Raw genomic sequence first — 23,870 nt, 5'->3', positions numbered from 1 at the left:
AAAGCCTGTTTTCAAGGTGAGGAGCCTAAGAGGACAATTGTGGAGAGATTTAAAAGGAGCACTCATCAGGAATGTCAGAACAAAATTCAAATCACATTGGGACATAATGAATAATCACATTGGGGCATAAAGAATAGGGATGGAGGAAACATATGAGTAAGACATTTGAGGAACCTAGTAACAGTAGGAGACTTCTGATCAACCTGAGCCAGAGTGAGCATTTTGAACTTCTCTTCTTGAGGAAGAGATTGAGGGACCAAAGGTCTAGAATAGGGCGGAGGCCCTTGTCCTTTTTGAGTACCAGAAAGTAGTGGGAATAGCACCCAGGACCTACTTCTGGCACAGGGCCATTCTTTATGGTTCCCTTGGACAAGAGAGCCATAACGTCCTCTCGGAGTAGTGCCAAGTGATTCTCCATCATGTGAATTTAGGATGATGGCATGAACAAAGAGGTAGTCTTGAAGGGGAGGGAGTTGCCTCTTTGGATTATCTGCAAAACCCACCTGTCTGACGTGATGAACATCCAGCAGGGCAGGTGATGCTGGATCCTGCCTCCGACTGGTCCCTGGTGGGGGTGAGTCGGACTAGGAAGGTTTGGAGACAGCTGTAGAGGGGGTGGGGCAGTGGAGTGGCCAGAATGCTGGCTTCCTGTTCCACAAGGTCAGTGGATCCCACATCCCCGGCCATGTAGTAGCTGGGAAGCATACATGGCACAGTGGCTGGATGGGAATAAACGTGGTTCGAACGTGGTTTGGCACCCCTTCCATAGCCACGAAAGTGCCATAAGCAGAGATGCCGCAAGGTCCAAGGACCTGGCCAAAGCATGAGAATCCTTTAAGCGTTTGAGCGCCGATTCAGCTTTTTCTCCAAAGGGATGGGTGGCACCAAATGGCATATCCATAAGACTGGCTTGGGCATCCCCCAAAAAGGCAGACGTCGTCAACCAGGCATGGCTCCTAAGGGCCACTGTCGGTGAAACTGCGGTGAAACAGTTGTTTCCTGTCCACATCAGATCGTGAACATTGCTGCGTCTCTCCCATCAGCAACTGCTTGGGAATGTACAGCTTGGGCCTCCTCCGGACCAGTGGCAGCACTTGTGCAACCGTATCCCACAGTGTGTGGGAGTAATGGCCCAAAAGACATGCGGTGTTCATGGACCGCAATGCCTGACTGGCAGAAGAAAACATCTTCTTCCCAAGTGCATCCAGACTTTTTGATTCCCTATCCAGGGGTATGGAAGGAAACGCGCCATGTGAGGTTGAGGCTTGGATAACCAAGCTCTCAGGGGTGGAGTGTTGCATAAAGAAACTTGGGTCACCAGGGAAAGGGCAATGGCAGTGGGCAACAGTTCTTTTCACAGGAGCTCCTGTGCTGGGTTTGACCCAAGTACCAAGTAGGACATCTGTAGGGCTTAATTGAAGGGGAACAAGGGTTTTGAGGATGAAGTTCCAGGTTGGAGCGTCTCTGTCAGGAGGTTAGTCCTGACTGCCACGGAAGGCTACTCAAGGTCCAGTTCCTCAGCTGCTCTTAACACCGGCATAGAATAGAAAGCTCCTTCCTCCATGGCCAAAACAGCGGGAGAAAGCATACCAGTATCTGGGGAGGTATCCAGTCCACTGGGTGCACCCAAGTCTGTACACCAGTCCATAGGATCTTGGAACTGGTATTCAAAAGTGTCCAGCGACCCCTCCTATTCCTCACCGTAACCTAGCCCATAGGAAAAAGGCTCAGGATCTGACATAGGAAGTACGGCTCCTGTCAGCGCCAGAGTCAGTATCGTATAACGCCCATTTAGGTCTGTGTCAAGACTGAGGATGGGGACGGCACCACCCGGGGTGTGGGCGGCGCTGGAAGAGTCAGCATCAATAAAAGTCGATGTGGTATGACGTCATCCTGGAACCAAGCACTGATCCATGGGTGCCCCTTGGCACCAAGGCTGAAGCTGTGGGTGCGGAACCCGAAAGGGCCCCTTCTGACTCTGCAGGGCCTGAAGGCATGCCAGCAGTGTCAGACTGCCCAAAAATGAGTCACATAGCCTTACAGAACTCTTTTAGCAGGAGTCGATATGGCTCCCAGAAACATGGGGAGGTGTGGAGGATCCACTGAGGGAGGCCTGGAACGATGATGCTCCTCTGTCCCATCGGCTGATGAATGAGCTGAAGTTGCAGAACCTTTTGCTTTCTTTGACTTCCTCTTGTGCCTTGACTTACCTTATTGTCCCAAGGCCATGGAGTGGAACGGTGACAATGGAGAACTCTGCGACTGCTCCCAGGACCTTCCTCTCGATCGGACATTGACTTGCGCAGAGTCAAGCGTCGGGCTGCCATCAGCTTTAGGGACCGCTCCCTCAAAGCCTTTGGATGCATTGCTCAACACTCGGAGCATGACTTTGGGTTGTGATCGCGCTCCAAACACCAGAGGCACATGAGGTGCGGATCTGTCACAGACATCGCCCGATGACAGGGTCCACAGGGCCTGACCCCGGTCTTCCCAGAAGACATTCCTCGATGTATCAGGAGTTAGTGACTCAAAAAACCTTTGACAAAAAGTAAAAGAAAATCCAGTCAAAAAATGACTAACGGGTAGCTCTCTTCCGATCAGTGCTTGCTGGTGCAAAAAGAAAAGAACTGACATCAGCGTGCCGCCTATATAAGACCCGCGATGTCATATCTGATGTTGACGATGCCGATGATGGACAAAGAGCTAATCGACGCCACCTAACGGCGCACAGGGGTACTGCTCAACAAAAATCTCTGGATCCACACTGACACTTGAGGGAAATTCTGAGGTAAGGGATCTGTAAAAAGATGTCTGTATCAGATGTAGTATGTCGCGATAACACTGAAATTAATTACATAAGTACAGTTAATTTGAAGTTATGATTAGGAATGGTGATAACACCTTAATGTAGGTTAAAAAAAAAACCTGAAATTTTAAAGTGAAGTTGTGGTTACAAAATAAAACCTAAAAAATCCCTGAAATTCACCAGCTATAATTGAGTCCACAATCCATAACTCGCACAACAGCCATGCAAACCATAGCTGACACACCAAATTGCACAATATTAAACAGTCAGTGTCTCTTGTTATTTCTACCATTCTTTCGGATGGAATGTGATGCTTCCCCCACAGGTGTGACTAATAGACAAAGGGGAAGTAAGGACTCACTGTTTTACTAGAGGGTTTACATTGATGGGAATGAGCTCTGCAAGGCTCTGGGTAGCGCTTCAAAACATCAACCCCACATACATGGTAATGGTTCCCTAGAACTCAACCTACAAGAAGCAGGAAGCTTTGGAAGAATTCTTTATATGGTCAAGGTGCCCAAATTACAATTGGGGTATTTTGAAAATAAGGACTCCTTGATGAACAAGGTCATACATTGGGGGAGATCTAAGCAAAATTGTTTTTCCGTTATAAGATCAGATATTGAGAACGCCACATGACAAAGTATGGAAGGGTCTGACTATGACTTTATTTCTGTGCTGCTGAAGGACAAGTTGCTAGTCAACAGCCGTACTGATTTTGAATTCCGTACCTGCAATCTTAGGGCAGCACAAAATACTGGTATACAATTGAAGTTATCACCACTGAATGCTGTATTCTCTGCCAATTTTAGGGGGGATCTTGTTTTTGATATATCCCGGGCTCATGTTCTAGCTGAGAAATCAAGAAATCTTAATGTGAGCTCCATTTAAAAAATCGATTGACTACCTATTGTTAGCAGCTCAACATGTATTGAAGGGATCCCCGAAACGGGGAGCTTGGCCCCAGTTAAGCACCTGATTATAGAAAATGGGGAGGTTAATCAAGTACATACCCTGGCGGTTTCAGGGAATTGTTTGGCCAACAATACATTAGATAAGGCCCAGCTAGCTTCTTTCCACAAAGTGTGTTCAGTGAAGAAGATAGCTGCCGTAAGTTATATATCATTTCCTGGAATTTGGCTGGTGTGAAGAGTAAGCTACTAGACCTCGAGTAGGTCTCTTATGTTAGTTGCCATGAGATTTATCTGTTGCAGGAGACTTGGGCTACTGACTCGACGTTTGTGGAAGGTTTTCTAACATATGGCATTGAGGCAGTGCTAAGGGAGGATTATTTATTTTGTTAAGTAATAAGCTACATTGTTCTCAGATGCCAGTAAATATAAACTCTCCTGATTTGCTAGGTGTTCGAGTCACCTTCCCAATGGGCTTTATGTTGAGGGTGTTCAACGTGTATGCTAGATTAGTTACATCCGGAGCAGACTCTAAGACTCTTGCTCAGTTGGAAGGGCTGGTACAATCTACTCTACATCAAGTTAGGATTCTAGTAGCCGGTGTTTTTAATTGATCCTTTGAACCCTCTATATATAGTAGTGATCTAACCAATTCGGAGGACAAATTCTGGGGCATTCGTCGGTTACTTGGGAGACCGCAACGTTTACGCTCTTGTGCTGCCCTCCATTTGTCCACCCTCTGTGTGAGACGAACACTTAAAGTATGTAATGGCCATACCCTCTCAGATCTGGGTAGAGCTCCCACTTTCGAACATGACCAATATACCAGTGTTATTGATGACATATTTATAGATATAAGGTTGAGGCCATTGTTTGGTGATATGAGGGTAGACATCCGCCATGACAGTGATCACAACTCTTTACTTCTTGCCCTATTTGGAGAGGTGTTTCAAAGGTTGGACAACAAATGAAGCACTAAAGTACCTGAGCTCATATTAGCTAAAATCATCGATGAGTTACATGGGCAAAAGTAATATCTAACCAAAACCTGTATAGTGGGATTTATGACCTGTTTGTGGCAGCTCTATTTAATTAAGAAAATTATGATGTTGAGGACTTCCTGATTCTTACCATTCAAGAGACACTTGTTTACAAACTTTAGGACATTTGTTTTACCAAAAGGTATCTCCCAAACAGATGGTTGTAACCAACAAAAATAAATGGTATAACACTGAATGTTCAGAGGAAAAACTGGTCCTAAAAACTGCTGTTATGAGCTGTTCACAGGTGGTGATAAGCTAGAATGAAGTATAAAAACACCCTTACCAAAGCCAAAAGGATCTATAAGGATGCTATCTGGCAGGATCTGTTGGAGGCAATGAAGTCAAATGATAATGGGTCCTTTTGGAAGATTCTTTCCTACGGTAATTGAGATAACGCAAGATCTTACCACTTCCATACTCACAGTCATTTCACCAATTTGTATGTTCCACTCAGCATTAAATTCAGTGCTGACATGTATTCAACACTGTTGATCCCAGCCAAACCTCCAGATGGCTGGTATATGGGACCCAATAGTTTTCTCCTTACGAGAAACTAATAAAGCCATAGCATCGCTAAAATCAGCCAAAGCCACTGTCCCTAATAAAATTCCCAGAGAAATGTATAAATCTGAGCCACTGATTTGGGCCAGTTATATTAATATGATCTCTAATGCTATAGCCCTGGTGGCTCTATTTCTAACTCCTGAAGAGGGGCTGAAATAATTCTTGTTCATAAAAAGGGTCACCTGAGTATGCCCTTGAATTACAGGCCAATCAGTCTTATCTACAACCTGCAAAAAGTATTTGCTAGGCAGGACTTAGTAGGCTGTTGCTAGGGGTTGCCTGAAATTGTGCAGTGTCTTCCCTTCAAGCCGGCGTTAGGCCTAAGACTAGCACATCTGATCAAGTATTTCGCTTGGCTCTTCTCTACTGGATGTATTCCTTGCCAAACAGAAACTGTAGGTGGCCTTTGTTGACTTGTGAGCCGCATTTGACCTGGTCCCCAGGGGGAAATTGTGGGAGGTGTTATGCAGCATGGGTATACCAAGGAACCTGGTAAATCTCATAGCGCGGCTGCACGAGGACACCTATGCACAGATCAGACGGAGCAGTCCAGGAGAGCTCACTGATCATATTCCGATTCAGCGTGCCGTCCACCAGGGATACGTTCAGGCACCTACTCTGTTTATATTATATATAAACGACATAGTGCAATTCTGTCTTCATGCAAGAATACTGCACCAACTTTTAATAATCAAAAGATTTCCACACTGCTTTTCGCTGATGACTCTCTATTGATTTATAAGACACCAACTGGGCTTCAGAGTCTTACTGACAAATTCCTACTGTTCTGTAAGACAAGAGATTTGGATTTGAATGTTGCCAAAACCAAGCTTATGTGTTTAGTTCAGGGCCAGTCAAGAGCTGCACAATCACAGTAAATAATGTGCCCTTGGAGAGAGTCAGTTCAATTGACTACCGAGGCATAAGAATCTCTGGTTGGGAAAACCAGCTTGTTGAGAGTTCCGTTCTTATCCAGCATAGGTCTAATGCTATACTGCGCTTTTGTAGAGGCAGTAGTAGTAGTATTATTCCCCGCCCTTAAAGCTTATCAAGCTAAAGTGCAGAGTGCAGCTGCTTTTGGAGTGGAGGTGTGGGGATAGTCTAATGCCCACAGTTCGAATGTAGCAGAACACACCTTTGTTAGATCTTTACCCAGTCAGTACCACCCTGTTTCCAATTTATTTTGATTTAGGCCTAAATAGGATCTCTGATTTGGTAGCACTGAAACCCTTGGTATATTGGGTCCATCGTTGGACCTGAATTTAAGGATTACAGAGATTCTCTTAGGGATCTTTCAGCAAGACACAATGGTGGTCATTCCAACCCTGGCGGTCCATGACCGCCGGGTTGGAGGACCGCGGGAGCACCGCCGACAGGCCGGCGGTGCTCCAATGGGCATTCCGACCGCGGCGGTAAAGCCGCGGTCGGACTGGCAACACTGGCGGTCTCCCGCCAGTGTACCGCCGCCCATTGGAATCCTCCAAGGCGGCGCAGCTAGCTGCGCCGCCGAGGGGATTCCGACCCCCCCTACCGCCATCCAGTTCCCGGCGGTCCGCCCGCCGGGAACCGGATGGCGGTAGGGGGGGTCGCGGGGCCCCTGGTGCTTCCTGAAATGTAATCAATTGTGATAGGTGATATGTATGGTAATTTTATTCTTACCCCATATGGATCCCTGATAATTATCCAGTAAGATTTATTCCAGCACTCCCTCTGTCGTTCCTTTAACAACGAGGTTGAGTCCACCCAGGTAGTACCATCTTACCTGGGTGGGGCTAGGTGGTCAAATGATGGAGCATGACACTATTATGTGTGTGAGACCACCTAGTCCGTAAAAGGAACTCCCCTTTGTAAGATACAGCCACCCTTATAGAGACACTCAACACACACCTCCCCATAGAACTAACCCACGCCTAACCGGTACTACTAGCTGAGGGTACACTAATCCAGTCTCACCCTCACCTCACCTGAAGGGGATAGCACCGCACTCCCCTAGTGGTGGACAGCCACTGTAGCGAGAGGGAGAAACGGGCACTTGTTGGGAGTTCTACAGTGGCCCCTTTGTGTGGCCTAAGAGAGGCTCCACACGCCCATACAGTCCAGTGGCAATCCAGGGGCAAAGGTCTCAAAGGAACTTCAGAAAGAACAGAATCCCGACAAAAGAGATGCGACTGCAGCAGCTCCACGATGGCCACCAGGAAGCACTGAGGTCATGGGCGGGGGCTGGTCACCCAAAGACTATCTAATGAAGGCCTGAGCACCTGAGTCCTGATGGCCAGAGCACACAGATTCTGAGACAACCACCCTTTGTGGCAGCAAGAGCGACATGGATGTGGTCCTGTTGGCAGTTCCTCAGCAATGCCTGTGCGCGTCCTTCAAGAAGCCCAACACATTCCACATGGTCCAGAGGCAGCCTGGTATAAATGGCTTCAAAGGGATTCCTATGAGAGGGGAGTCCTGGCATGGGAGGTAAGTCTGAAGCTGCTCTATCAGCAGGCGTAAGGAAGCATCATGGCCTTCAAGGAAGACACTCACTCATCAATGTCATCCTCAGTCTTTGCTTGTTTGCCATCCATGGAGCCTGAGTGCCTTCAAAGAGATCTCTGCAGTGGACTCCCCCTCCTCTCTGGATACACCCACATTGAACTATGTAAATAGACACCACCACTACTCAAGCTAATAGGTCTAGCTTATGAAAGACAGTGCACATTGTGTCCGTGATGGGTTTAGGCCTTCAAGAAGTCCTCATACATGACCTCTGCCACTTATCTTTGCACTCATGCATCCATTCGTGGATCCACTGACTCATTCTTGCATTCACCCTCTAACAGAACCACAATAAAACACACAAACTGAAGAACATGTACAAGATACATTTAAAAAAATACAAGTAGTCAAAAGAAAACATGCTGTTGTCTCAACACTGCAGGCATATGCTTGCAAGAACAAAACTAAACATAGCAGGTGTCTGCCTTAGAAAAGTATTGTAAATAGTCTATTGTTTAAAGTTCAATCATGGGGAGTGACTCGGATGGTGTGGTGAATGGCAGCTTGACCATGCTGCTCCCGTCGTCATGGGCTAATCCTCAAAGCAGGAACGGTCTCGGAGGTGCTGCATAGCTCTGGAATCTTCCCCAGCATTCTCAACATTTCCCCAGCACTGCTAAATGCACTAGTTCATCAGTGCCTTCAACGCCCCTGGTTCCCCTCGGTAGACCTGTGCTCTGAAGTGGCACTAACGCTGCATAATCTACAGAAGTTAATACCATTCCAAATCCTGCAAGACCTATATTATAACAGCACATTGAAGACATTGTGGTCTCCTTGGTCACGTAATGTGGCAATTGGCACACCACTTTGGAGAATCAAGCAACAAGTGCGATTGAATGCTCATCTGACAAACTGCATGCTAATCAGATGATCGCATAACATACATTTTACTGGGCATGCTCTGGAAGCTTATTGAAACTATGAGCAATTCTGATCATTCCTGTTGAAAGTAAATATCAATCAATCTCTGTCTAATTGTAATGTGCTCCCTTCTAATACCTGTGGTGGCCATATTATCACAGGACGTTACATACACCGAAACCTCCTTAGCGACATAATCTGACAGTTGGTATTCCATTGTAAAGAACTGTACAACATGTGTGATTAAGTACACTTGTTCTAAACCCCTCAATCCACTAGCAAGACCACCAGCAAACCTGTTTGAATTAGAACTTCCAAAAAAATAATACCACAACTGATGACATGATCTGACAATCTGTGTGCAACCCAGATAAGTGGTACCACATGTGCATGACTAAGCTCGCTTTGGCAACTTATTGCGTATACCAGCAATCCTGCTCCACCCTGCTCAATTATCACCTAATCTTAATGTGCTGAATCAAACCCCCCTCTCCACCTACAGACCTTGATTCCACTGTGAGAGTCTATGTGCACTAACCCTGTGCATGTTGGTACTACCACCTAGGAGCACTGTTCATTATAGCACTGGTCCTTGTAACTCAAAACATTAGTCAAAACACTAAGTCATCTTGTGGAATGTGATTCAGTCCATCTATAGTAGAGTACAGTTTCCAATACATCTCACCTTTGAATATACGTATGACTAAACTGCCTACCAACTGTAACTGACCACAGAGCTGAGACATCAAACTACACCCACTCCGGCACTTAAATCACTGAGATCTCCTAGACAATCCGTCAGCAGCTTGACCATGGCTGAAAAAGAAACAAAGACAGGCCTAAAATGCTCAAAAGCAGAACCCCGGCCCCAGATTCCCCAATCAAGGTGAAAGTGGATACCACCAACACCATGGACACAACCTAAAAGAAACTTGCCAAAGTACACTACCTTGCTAAGCACACCAAAGCCAATAAAGACATGCAATTAGAACTCTGCACAATAAGGTCACACATCAACATCATCAACAAAAAAGTGGCTGAAGCATGGTGGAAGACATTGCTGCCAACTCAAAAAAAGACATTCAGAAACTACAAGCTTCATCCACGGCCCTCCAAAGAGACATGGCAGAACTGTAAGATAGAAAACCGTAGAGGGATTTTCGGTATGGCTGAAGGTGCAAAGGACTCATCGGATTCCTGCATTGCATTCTTAGAGAGGTGAACAGCCTAATGTTTAAATAAGATCTGGAATAAATGCACAGAGTCCCCTCATTCAAACCCAACTACAAAGGGATCACACATCAAACAGTCTGCTGTCCTCTATGCTAACAACACTCCAAACTGATTCTGAACTATATGCCTAAAGGCAACCACAATATTTGGTATGGTCAAAAAATATTCATATCACTGGACCTCTCAAAATTGTCAGAAGAGGTCAGAAAAGGCTTTTTGGCTCTCAGAACCAGACTCAAGAACTCAAACCTCCAATTCTCCTTTATTAATCCCACAAAGTTTAGAGTCTTCGCTGATGAGAAGCATCACATCTTCAACAATCACAAAGACCTCCAGGCTCTCTTGGATGAAAGAGATTGCATTTCAATAGATACCTGACATACACGTGTCACCATGAAAAACATTTATGACTTTTCCACAGATGCTAGATGCTATCTGTAGTTGCTTTTCACTGTATCCACTCATATACACAATACCAGCGCTTTCTCTGACTCTACTACAGATACTTTTTTATATGCATTACTCATTCAATTTTATGCTATTGTGGTGATGTAGTTTCATATTTTTTATCTCAGAATGTTGTTACATACAGCTGTACTACAGAGGTGCTTTATCTTACACTGAACCGTAGGTGTCCACATTCTAGGTCATGCATACGTGCCTAATGAGTAATATGTTAAATGAAAGGTTCCTTGCAGTTCACCTGCTGATGCCAGGGTATTCCAGTTTCCTTAATTGCTGGAGGTCTTAACATTTGGTTATAATGTTTAGATCTGCTACTAGATGACACACTCAAGTGGTAGACTAATGTTTGAAATTTTACATACTACCATAAATGTTGCTGTCCGTTATGCAAAGTTAGAGAACTTCATAAACCTCCACATGAGTGCCGTTAGTTGCTCATGGTTATGTATGTCTATTTCACAAATACTATTTTGCTTTCAGCACTAAGTTCTTGTTCTCAGGACCGCTACTGCATATGTCCTGTTCACTTCGCCACACTCCCATGATGGCAGGGATGTTACCCTGTTTTCATCTCCCCCACATTCAGTGTTAAGGGTGGGATGGGTGGCGGCATGGGCAGAGGGCTTATTGGATGGGTTTCCTTTCATAGATTGTGTTATAATATATAATTTCTTGCTTTTGTATTGCTTGATAGTCCATGAATTTCACAACCGTACATGCATTCCTACAACATGATTAGCTCTTCCCTCTGTGAGAATCTCAAGATGATCTCACTAAATTGAAGGGCTCAATCGATCGGTTAAAAATAAAAAATGTAAAATTACCTATATAAAGTCAAAGCCGTTGTAGTCTTATTGCAAGAAACCAAGATCATTCTTAAAGAGATAGCTTTGTTTGGGAACAACTGGATCAAAGGAAATGTATGCTCTCCCACACCTGGCAGGAAAAAAAGGGTGGTAACTCTGATTTCCAGAAAATCACGATTAGTTGTATTCTCAAAATAAGCATAGATGGATCCTAGTAAAGCTTTCCAAACATGCCAACTCCTTCCATTTCCTCAATGCTTATGGCCTGAACTCTGATGACCCTGACTTCTGGGTCTTCAGAGTTCCACTAGGCCACGTTGCAGACAATGGATTGATAACCATGAGTGATGACATCAATCTCCCCCAAGATGCTACTATGGACAGGTAATCAATGTCCTCATTCCAGACGCTAAGGTACCATAATGCACACCTTAAACTATGCTCAAAGTTCAAATTGTGGAACTCTTGTAGACTGCAACACCCTGACACAAAGGACTATACCTTTTTTCCACTTCACACAAATCATACTCAAGAATCGATTACCTTCTGATTTCCAAGACTCATGCCCACTTCATGTACCAAACAGACATTCTCCCTAGACTAGTCTCTCATCACTCATGCATTTCCTTGTCTCTATTAGGGGTCAACTCAAGAGCATCTTGCAGAATCTGGCATTTCAACAACAAGTCCATTAAAAACACAGCATCAAGGGACATCATAAAAAACACAATACTGAACTACTGTAAAGATCACTCAGCTGTGGATGTCTCCCCCACCAATTATTGGGACACCCTTAAGGCAACTATCAGAGGCACTCTAATTGAGAGCCAAACTAAATTGAACAAAATGTATAATTCCAAGGTTTAGAACAAGAAATCAAGGCTCTAGAAACCAGCCATATCTCCAGCTTAGATTTCAACAAGCTTTCTCTCCTAACAAATAAAAAATATCAAAACAATAGATATTGAGCAAGAAAGATGGGGTTTGTATTAATAAATACAAGAGCTTGAAGCTATGTGAAGCTAAAAAAAATGGGAAAATGTTGCCGTCTTATCTGAAACATGAACAGAGTCATATGGGTATTACTGCACTCAAAGACAACTCAAAAGTGACACAAACAAACCCAGGGAGGATTCTGGAAGCCTTTAGAGACTTTTATGAGTCAGTGGATAAACAAGACTGCAAATCATCTCCTGATAAATGCAGAAAATACTTGAAGAATATACACTAACACACCATCATTGAAGAAAATAAGAACTACCTTGCTGCTCTGTTCACCTAGGTTGAGATTTCCACAGCCATTAAATCCCTGAAACCAAACAAAGCACTGGGTCCTGATGGCTTCAATGCAAACTTTTATAAAGCATTTGGTTCCAAATCAGCCCCACACTATTAGACCTCTTTCACCACTTTGCAAACTCAGACTCTGTCATAGATACCGCAAGTGAAGCCACCATTGTGGTGATCCTGAAGGAGGGTGAGGACTCAACCCTTGGAAAAAGCTATAGGCCCATCTCCTTATTTAACCTTGTCACAAAGATATATGCTAAAATCCTATGTAATAGACTGGTGACTCTTCTTCCACGCTTAATTAGTTAGGCACAGGTATGAAAAATCATGTGTCCAATGACAACACTTGCCTTACATGCCATATCCTTGAAAAAACCCAGGCCACCACTTCTGAGACTGTAGCAATAACATTAGATGCAGGAAAGGCTTTTGACAGTCTTGTGTACTTTTCTCCATGAAACCCTTCTATAATTCAACCTGAGAGACTTTCACAACAATGGTAATGGCTCTAATAAAGGTCCTTGCGCCAAACTATGGACCAAAGGTCTCTTGTCCTCGCTTTTGCTTGAGAAAGGGAAAAACAAGACAAGATAGCACACTTTCCCCCTCATTATTGATCTTGGCCCTTGCACCCTTACTCTATAATATACAACCAAACAATTTGATTTCCAGTATTACCTTTAATACAACTACAATAAAAGTGGTGGCCTATGCCAACGATGGGCCCGATTCACAAAGGTAAACTTAGACGTTTGGTCTAAACTTGGACCAAACTTCTAAGTTTATGACTTTGGGAATTCACAAGTGCGGAACTTAAGATACAACTCGTAAATGCCCTTTGTGAATTCACAAAGTCATAAACTTAGACGTTTGGACTAAGTTTAGACCAAACATCTTAGTTTACCTTTGTGAATTGGGCCCAATGTCTTGATTATGACTGGGGATGCACGTCACTCCATTGCAGCATTAATACAAATGATTGATGAATATGCACTAGTTGCAGGATACAAACTTAACAAGGACAAGTCTGGGATAAAAGGGTTAAATAAGCATTGCACTGGTGACCTCTAAGATAACTCAAGGCTGGTGTGGCAACCTCAGTTTTTAAAAAATGTAGGCATACAATTTGGAGGATACCTGATGGAAACCTTATCACGCAATGAAAAATTGACACTAAAGAAAATAGAAGATTTGTTAGATTGGTGGAACCTCAAAATTCATTACTTGGTGTCGTACAGAAACAATAAAAATGATGGTGACCCCAATAGTCAACTACCTCATATGCATGTTACTACTTTCTCTGTCAAAGACTTCCACCAAATATTAGGTCAGTTACTAGTAAAATTCATTTGGCAAAATAAACGACCCAGAATATCCTTTAAAAAACTACAACTACCCACAAATCTAGGCATAGTTAATCTGACTGACTTCAGGAATTATCAAGCTGCATTTTTAGCCAGACAGGGCTCCTTATGGTTCTCTCAGTGCCCAGACTACAACCCCTCATGGCTCCTGGTTGAGAAGGAGATCCTCTGTGATCTTCATCCCATTATGCTCTTGTCTACCAAGATCCAACTATCCCATCCAGCCAAATATATCTTCAACAATGCAAAATGTGCTCCTTACAAAAAAAACATTGACAAGCTACTGGAGATCCCAATTAGCCAGTCTAATTTGATTTCACTATGGAATAACCCCAAACTTAGAATACAAGGCACCTCAGTGTATTGGCCCCTCGTGGTCATTCGAGGGGCATTGACTGTTTAAAGTAACTAGGCATGCAGCAAGACATTCTCTCCTTCAAAAAAATAAAAAAACTACTGGACTTGCACTTCTATGACTTCCTTAAACTCAAGTCCAGTATACCTAAATCGAAGTGCTCCTAAGTTGACCCCTCACTACCGTCACTCATCTTCTTCTTCAAACTAGCCACCAAACCTCCAAATTTTATCACCTCTTAAAACCCCAAACTACATGCATAACGTACGCTTTATTAGGGAAATGGAACGTGTGTGATTCATTCCCTTTAGTTACCGAATAAGTTACTTCACAAAAATCACCCTCTCCCTGTCCCAAACTAAATTCTGGCTCCTACATAGGTCATTCTGCACTCCCTCATGGCCCCATAAGATCTCACTTAGAGAGAATCCATTGTGCTGGAACTGCAACAAAGACACAGGGGACCTGCCGCACCTACTCTTTTACTGTTGCCCTCTGTCTCATTTTTGGGAATGGGTGTTCAACATCATCTAGGTCCTATGTGGGATTCACCTGAAACGCGACTTTACTTCACTCATCCATGGTTTCCTAGACCCACAGGTTCGATCAACTAATGATAGCCTATTGATAGATAGTTTGCTGACAGCAGCCTCTAAGTCTGTACTTAACTACTGGAGAACACTACTGCCAAATCCTTCAAGTCTTAGCTAAACTGGATCTTCCACTTGCAAGGTGCTGATAACATTGTGCTTCAACACTCTCCTTGGAGACTGCAGTTCAGACCTCTATGAAAAACGCTAGAAAATTATTTTGCCAGCACCAAAAACCCCTGACGCCCCTATGCACCCATCATGGAGTATCCACTTAGCAACAAGGTTCCCTAACTCTCTTTTCTCCATGCCAATAAGAAGGAAGAACATTGATTATGCTCTCAAATGCTTTGTACAGTAGCTTCCTAACTCCATACTGCATCCAAAATTGCACTCTGTCTGTTTCACTAGGACCTGCAACCCTCTACAGACTATTTATCAACTATCACCTTTCTCTAACACTCTGATCACCATAATGTCTGTTATCCGAGGGGGGTACATGGACAAGGTCACCTACAGTAAGGCTGTGCCATCTACTGTAATGCCACTTATTTATTTCGCCTTTCTGTTCTATGTTCTGTTTTATGATCTACCTTATGACTTATTTTGCAATTTGGTATGTATCCTTGCTGAAGAATGATATACTGTACCTACTTATATTACTGTGTGATGTGTACTGCTGTATCATGATTGTTTTTTTCATTACTCAAAAATGAATAAATATTTCAAAAATTAAAGTTCAAATATGGCTGACACGTGTAGAACCAACTTGTTGTCCACCTTGGAATGTTAACACAATTCCATAAGTATGATTGCTGTGTATACTGGGGTCTTTCTCCATGCCAAAATGTCTCAAATGCCTGTGTCTAGCCATAATCGTGAATGATAGCTTTGGTGAAGGTCTTGGTTCATAAAGAAAGTATTTGCTCATGTGGGTAGAAGAGCTTGTTGGTATGAGTATGACCTCTTCGAAATCTGTTCATAGAGTTATTACACTTTTGTAGTTGATAAAAACATGTATGTAATGATAATTTGATCTTACCTGAATAGCTTTTTCTCGTTTTTTTCTGATCAATTTCTACTTTTATTTTGTCCCCACAATTGTATTTGATGTGTTTTTCCATAATCTGAACTCTAATCAAAATTGCTGATTGCACCTCAATTAAACTGCGTCCCATCACAACGGTCATTAACAAGGTTTTATTTCTGTGTGCAATGGCACGGTTGTATATGTGACTGCCATTTAACTTGTATTACATATTTGTAATTATTTTACACAACTGAGCACAATAAAGTCTGACTGCCATATACAAATGCAGGAATTATACCTCCTGCTGCAAAACACAGCTCCTTTCATGGGTTCAGGACAAACAATTGAATGCAAATGGAATGTTTTTTAAATCTAAAGGTAGATTGCACTGTTGAAATAAAATCCCACATTTAAGGCTCGGCTGGTAGTATTATTAAAATGATATTTATAACAATGTGATCCTTCTAATTGGAATTGAAGCCTGAAGCTGAAGCGTGCACACAGATCTCACAGTTATCTCTCCAAGGTTAGAGTCTATGACCTACGAGTTCTACACAGGGTTCTGTCGTAGTTTCTTCCTACTAGGATTGGAAGAAGCAGGCTACACATAAGTCTGTGCAGCGAGCACATAAACATGTTGAGCTATCTTTCTGCGATTTAAATATGAAACATAAAGGTTGCATCCAGATGATCACAACAGAGCACTAACCCATTAAACTATTAATCAAGACTGAGACTTGTGATCTATAGATTTAACAGGCATTTCTGCAGTGCATGATCATATGCCCAGCTCATCCCAATCCAATTTACTGGCACTAGAACTTGGGTCACCCAGATAGTACACCAGCTCTGTAGAAGGTGTTTAAATCGTGAGCATCTGGAGAGCAGCATCACAACCTAAAATTATTGTAAAAAGTACTTCATAAAACTAAGCACTTGGTTACATAGATGAAATATAGAATATTTGTGCAATACATTTAGGGACAGATGTACGTAGCTTATTTCTTTGCAGAATCGGGCCGTTTGCAACAAGCAAAAGCATTTTGCTATGCACAAACCCTATTTTGCGATTCAGTAATCTATTCAATGAATCACAAAATAGATTTGAGAGTAGCTATTTGGAAGGGGCGTGCTGAGGGCGTCCCTTCCAAATAGCGAGTCGCAGAGGGATGTATGATTGTTTTAGAACCACAATTGCGGTTGCAAAACAATTGCGTTACCACCAATTTCAAATTGGTGGAAACCCATTCGCAAACTGGAAGGGGTCCCCTTCCCCTTTGTGAATGGTGGTGCCAACATTTTTTCAGAGCAGGAAAAAATTAACAGGAAGCTTTTCATTTTTTTGTAATGAATCCTGTTTTCCTTTCTGAGGAAAACAGGTTGCATTTAAAAAAAAAACTGCTTAATTTATAAAGCAATCACAGACATGGTGGTCTGCTGTCCCCAGCAGGCCACCATCCCTGTGAATGCAGCCATTCTCAATGAGGTCGCACATTGCAACCTACCTCATGAATAATAATGAGGTAGGTAATTAGCAACCCCATTGGGAATCACAAACAGTGTGCTTGACACTGTTGTACTTTTCTTTTGTGACTCACAATCTGCCATTCGCAAACAGAACGCAAATTGCGAGTCGCAAAAGAAAATGTCATACATCTGGCTCTTAATGGATTACTCAAAGTGATAACAAAAATGTGTTATGATAACCAACTCAATGATTCTCATTTTATCTAACTCAAACAATGAAAGTATGAGTGAGACCAACCAGGATTCAGGCCTAGGAATATGGTGGCTATAAAGATTTTAGCAGTAGGTGTATTGCCTACTAATCCTATTTTAGACTGCAGCGGGGCAGGTTGTTTTGGACTGAAGCAGGGCAGACTATTTTGGATTGGAATAAGGCAGATTGTTTTGGATTGGAGTGGGACAGATTGGAGTGGGGCAGATCGTTTTGGATTGAAGTGAAAGACTGTTTTGGATTTGAGTAGGACAGATTGTTTTGGGTTCGAGTAGGGAAGACTGGAGTGGGGCAGATTGTTTTGGATTGGAAGGGGGCGGATCTGAGTGGGACAGATTGGAATGGGGCTGCTTGAGGTGGGGTGGATTGGGTGAGGCGGAGAAGGGTGGATCTGGGTGAGGTGGATTGGATTGGAGGGGGGTGAATTGGATTGGAGTGGGGCAGATTGTTTTGGATAGGAGTGGGGGAGATTGGAGTGGGGCAGATTGTTTTATATTGGAGTGGGGCAGATTGTTTTTTATTGGAGTGGGGCAGATTGTTTTGGATTTGGATTGGGGCAGATTGGAGTGGGGCAGATTTTTTTGGATTGGAGTGGTGCAGGTTGGAGTAGGGCAGATTGGTTTGGATTGGGTGGGGCAGATCGTTTTGGGTTGAAGTGGGGCAGATTGTTTTGGATTGCTGTACTGGAGTGGGGCACATTGTTAGTATTGACATGGAGCAGATTGGAGTGGGGTGGGGTGGAAGGACTGCAGTGTGGTGGATTGGGATGAGAGTGGTGGATGGGACAGGAGTGGGGCAGACTGGAGTAGGGCAGATTCTTTTGGAGTGGGGCAGATTGTTTTGGATTAGAGTGAGGCAGATTGAAATGGGGCAGATTATTTTGGATTGGAGTGAGGCAGATTCTTTTGGATTGGAGTGGGACAGATTGTTTTGGATTGGAGTGGGGTACACTGTTTTGGATTGGAGTGGGACAGGTTAGACTGGGGCAGATAGTTTTGGATTGGAATTTGGGTGCTTTGTTTTGGATTAGAGTGGGGCAGATTGTTTTGGATCATTGTACTGAAGTGGGGCAGATTTCTTTTTATTGCAGTGGGGCTGATTGGTTTGGATTGGAGTGGGGAGGTTTGGGAGGCTTGGAGTGTGCTGCATTGGAGTGGATTGGGGTGAGTGCTTTGGAATGGATTGGCACGCATTGGTTTACAGTGGGGTCAATTGAGGTGTACTGCACAATTATGTGTTAAAGCATAATTTCAAAAATTACACGTAAGGAAGAAACAATGTTGCTTTGCAATCATTTTAACAAGATAATAGTTATCTTTTGAGAACAGCACCCACAAGCAAAAACAAAACAAAACATGAGTGAAAAGTGAGAAAAAAATATTTGGCAAAATAAAACAAAATATCAACTACAGAAAATACACATTTGCAATTGTATTTGTCCTGCTGAGCACATGTTTGCCACTCACGTGCCTTCTGTTTGCAGGGCAATAGAAGTAAAAAAGAATAAAATAGTATCTCAACCACGTCGGAAGCAGTTGATGGCACTGATTAACTTGAATCAATCATTGGTGGTCCCTGCTCCCCGGACAGGAACAGAAATTATGATATGAAAGCCATGACTAACTGCGGGGCTACGCAATCCAACAAATGATAAGCAACAGGCAGGCTCAAAGCCCTTTTGTAAGTACAACAGCGTCTCACAAGTGATACACATGGGCTAGCATGGGAAACATCCATTACAATGCAGTCATTACCACGTATGTCCGCTACCACGAAGGCATTACCACGCATATACCTTTACCACACATGCCTTTACCATTCATGCCTTTACCACGAATATACCTTTACTACGCATGCCTTTACAATGCATTTCATTCTAAAGGCATGAATGTTAAAGGCATATGCGATGCAAAGGTTTTAAAGGTAAGTATTTTTTTTTTTATTTTGTAAGGTGGGTATGGGACTTTAGGGTGGTTAGGGCATTTTTAAGTTTTAGGGTGGGTATGGGTTTTTGGTTGGTATGGGGATTCTAGGTTTTAGGGTGGTATGGGTTTTTGAGTGGTAAGGGATATTTGGTTTTAGGGTGCGAATGGGGTTTTGGGCGGAAAGTGTATTATTAGATTTTAGGGTGGGTATGGATTTCTGGGTAGTAAGGGCATGTTTAGGTTTTAGGGTGGGTATGTGTTTTTTTTGGTTTTGGGGTGGTTTTTGGGTGGTGAGGGTATTTTTAGGGTTGAGTGTGGGTAGCGGTTTTTGGGTGGCAAGGTGATTTTATATATATATATATATATACATATATATATATATATATTGTTACACTTACCACTTTACCTGTTACCACATATGTGCCTATACCAACCATGCCTTTACAATTACATTTTAGTGGTAAAGGCATATGTGTGGTAAAATATTTCGTTGTAAGTTCAAGCATGGTAATGACACATGCATTGTACTGACCACATTGTAAAGGCATGCCTGGCAAATGCATGCGTGTCTCCATCATACATCCGCTATCGCATGCCTTCGCAGACTCGACCCTAAAAAGCGTTCATGTTGATAATTTCTATTTATTTCATAAACAAGAATGAATATTGCCCAATGCAATCAATTGACACACCAGAACTTATACCTTTGTTAAACATGTTTACCTGCATCATGGAATAACACTAAAAAAATAATACTAAAAGTGTTAACATTGCAATCACATTATACATAACATGAACGTACATACCTCCAGTAATAAACATCCCTGGTGCACTAGGAACCCATGCCAAACACTGCACTGATGCAGCAGCACTTGGAAAACTGAATGTGGTAATGCAAGAGAGAGATTCTGAATCTACTAATCGAATCCCATTGTGTAAATTAGCAACCAAAAGATAGTCCGTAGAGAGTGGATCCCATTCCAAGGCTGTGACTGGATCCTCTTCATCTGTACCTTCCAGAGACTCTGGTCTTAAAACATGTTTTTGACTTTTGGAACCTTAAAAAATAACATAAATATGGTTACATTGCCTGGGTTACCATTAGACTCTCAAATACAGGCTGCTGACCTATGGACAAAAATTCATATAACAAATATAGTGGTTGTGTCAACATGTGGCTTACGTAACTGCACACATTAAAAAGCAAAGCTTGTCAGGTTTAGAATTTCCAATTCATTATACAAAGGAACACACTTTCCACATGTAACATGGTTCATTGAACTTGTAGTTGATGCAAGATATTATCCTTTTTAGTCACAGAGCTGACAGGACATGAGCACAAGTGTTTGTAAAGGACAATCAAAACAGCATACTTGAATTGACTACATAACATGAAAAGGACGTACAAAGCGAGCAGCTTTGGATTTCTCACTTTATGGTCCTCTTTACAGGTTGCTATATTTGTCATTCCTCCAAGTAAAAGTGAGGCCATCTTTGAAACATAGGACATTTACTTGAATTCACTCTCTATGCTATGCACTCCACTGCCACCTCTTGTAACATTCTTCAATTCCAGCATTTCTCTGCAGTTTCAACAGAAAAACCTGCAGTTCTGATCAGTAATAGATGTAGGACAACGAGGGGAGTATTAAAGGGCAAAATGGCAATTAACCTACTGTAGGAGGGTGGCTCTGTATATACTATCTCAAAGTGAGAGATAGTGGGCACAGAGTCCAAGGGTTCCCCTTAGAGGTTGATAGTGGCAAAATTAGAATGCTTTATTTTGTGGTAGTGTGGTTGAGCAGTAGGCTTATCAGAGGGTAGTGTTAAGCATTTGTTGTACACACACAGGCAGTAAATGAGAACACACACTCAAAGACTTAATTCCAGGCCAATAGGTTTTTATATAGAAACATAGGCCCTGATTCCGAGTGAGGCGGGCGGCGGTAGCCGCCCGCCTCGCAGGAACCGCCATATGGCCGCTCCGCGGTCGAAAGACCGCAGAGGCCATTCAGGCTTTCCCGCTGGGCTGGCGGTCGACCGCCAGAAGGCCGCCCGCCAGCCCAGCGGGAAACCCCTCCCCACGAGGAAGCCGGCTCCGAATGGAGCCGGCGGAGTGGGTATGTGCGACGGGTGCAGTTTGCACCCGTCGCGTATTTCAGTGTCTGCATTGCAGACACTGAAATACACAGTGGGGCCCTCTTACGGGGGCCCCTGCAGTGCCCATGCCATTGGCATGGGCACTGCAGGGGCCCCCAGGGGCCCCGCGGCACCCCCTACCGCCATCCTGTTCCTGGCGGGAGACCCGCCAGGAACAGGATGGCGGTAGGGGGTGTCAGAATCCCAATGGCGGCGGAGCGCGCTCCGCCGCCATGGAGGATTCTCCCGAGCAGCGGAAAGTCGGCGGGAGACCGCCGACTTTCCGTTTCTGACCGCGGCTGAACCGCCGCGGTCAGAATGCTCGACGGAGCACCGCCAGCCTGTTGGCGGTGCTCCCGTGGTCGGTGACCCTGGCGGTCACCGACCGCCAGGGTCAGAATGACCCCCATAGTATTTTCTTAATTTATTTTAGAACCACAAGATTCAGAATTGAGGTAAGTACATACATTGTAAGGTACTTCACACAGGTAAGTATGGAACTTTGAATAAAATAGTAATGTACACAGTTTTGGCAAAAATGGCAATAAGCTATTTTAAAAGTGGACACTGCAAAAATCAACAGTTCCTGGGGGAGGTAAGTACAGGTTGGTTAATACGGTAAGTAAAGCACTTACAAGTTCAGTCTCCTGGGCATAGGCAGCCCACCGTTGGGGGTTCAAGTCAATCCAAGCACCCAGCACCAGCAACACAGGGCTGGTCAGATGCACAGGTCAAAGTAGAGCCCAAATAGCATAGGCGCCTACGGAGAACAGGGGTTCTCCAGTCCCAGTCTGCTAGCAGGTAAGTACCTGTGTCCTCTGGGAGCAGACGAGGGGGGTTTTGTAGAGCACTGGGGGGGTCACAAACAGGCACACAAAATACACCCTCAGCGGCACAGGGGCGGCTGGGTGCAGTGTGTGAACAAGGCATCAAGTTTTAGGTAGAAATCAATGGAGGGACCCGGGGTCACTCTAGCGACGCAGGTAGGGCACAGAGGGGCTTCTCAGGCCAGCCACTGACTGGACTAGGATGAGGGCCGCCTGCTGGTCACTGCTGCACTGATGGTTGGTTCCTCTCGGTCCTGGGGGCTTCGGGTGCAGTGCCTTATTCAGGCATCGAGCTCCTTTGTTACCGGGCAGTTGCGGTCAGGGAAAGCCTCTGGATCCTCTCTGCAGGCGTTGCAGTGGGGGTGCAGAGAGCTCGACTCAGAGTGTCCATGTCGCTGGAGTCGCCTGGGGGGTCCTCTCTGCGGTGTTGGTTTCTCTGGACACGGGCCGGGGGTGTCGGTGCAGAGTGTGAAGACTCACACTTCCGGAGCGAGGCTGGAGTCTTCTTTAAAGATGTTTTCTTGGTTGTAGTTTTGGACAGAGCCGCTGTCCTCTGGAGGTTCTTGGTTTGGCTTATACACTGTAGGGGCACAGTGCTCATGCAACTATGCCCTCACCTGTGGTATAGCGCACCTGGCCTTAGGGCTATAAGGCCTGCTGCGGGGGTGACTTACCAATGCCACAGGAAGTGGGCCGTGGGCATGGTACTCTGAGGGGAGTGCCATGTCGACTTAGTCATTTTTTCCCCACCAGCACACACAAGCTGTGAGTGTGCATGTGCTGAGTGAGGTTGTCCCCAGGGTGGCATAATACATGCTGCAGCCCTTAGAGACGTTCCATGGCCACAGGGCCCTTGGTACCAGGGGTACCACTTACAACGGACTTATCTGTGTCCCAGGGCTGTGCCAATTGTGGAGACAAAGGTACAGTTTAGGGAAAGAACACTGGTGCTGGGGCCTGTGTACCAGGGTCCCAGCACACTTTCAATCATAACTAGCATCAACAAAAGGCAAAAAGTTAGGGGGTGACCATGCCAAGAGAGGCATTTTCCTACACCTACTTACAACAAGATTAAGCTTAAGTAGCTTGCACATCCTGTTCATCATTTGTGTAAAAGCCTCATCTTCGTAATTCATGCAATGGCAGGAACATCCACGGTGAGAATAGTGATAAAAACTAGAAGATATCCTTTCTGGTGGGATACCTTTTAGCATGTCAAATTTAGCAATCACTGGAGTCAATGTACACAGAGTAATACTTCTGAAGTACTTTATCAACGTGTGTTTGGTTATCAATACCTGTATCCACAATGCTTTACAAGCCTTTAATTGGCGTAGAAAAGTAGTAATTGCAGCATGTAAATGCTAATTACGACA

General features: G+C 44.1%; 1 protein-coding gene across 2 annotated transcripts in view; it reads right to left on the bottom strand.

Annotated features, from left to right (window-relative positions):
- Positions 1-23,870, bottom strand: part of WDR17 (WD repeat domain 17) — an 811,699-nt gene that overhangs the window by 688,290 nt on the left and 99,539 nt on the right. For both annotated transcript variants that reach the window (XM_069244628.1, XM_069244620.1), the window contains exon 5: positions 20,335-20,586. In XM_069244628.1, coding sequence (XP_069100729.1) covers positions 20,335-20,586 — 252 coding nt within the window. The remainder of the gene's footprint in view (positions 1-20,334; positions 20,587-23,870) is intronic.

The sequence above is a fragment of the Pleurodeles waltl genome, chromosome 1_2 (assembly GCF_031143425.1).
Source record: "Pleurodeles waltl isolate 20211129_DDA chromosome 1_2, aPleWal1.hap1.20221129, whole genome shotgun sequence".
NCBI lineage: Eukaryota > Metazoa > Chordata > Amphibia > Caudata > Salamandridae > Pleurodeles > Pleurodeles waltl.
The sequence above is the reverse complement of the archived record's forward strand: the minus strand, read 5'-3'. Positions and strand labels throughout refer to the sequence as shown.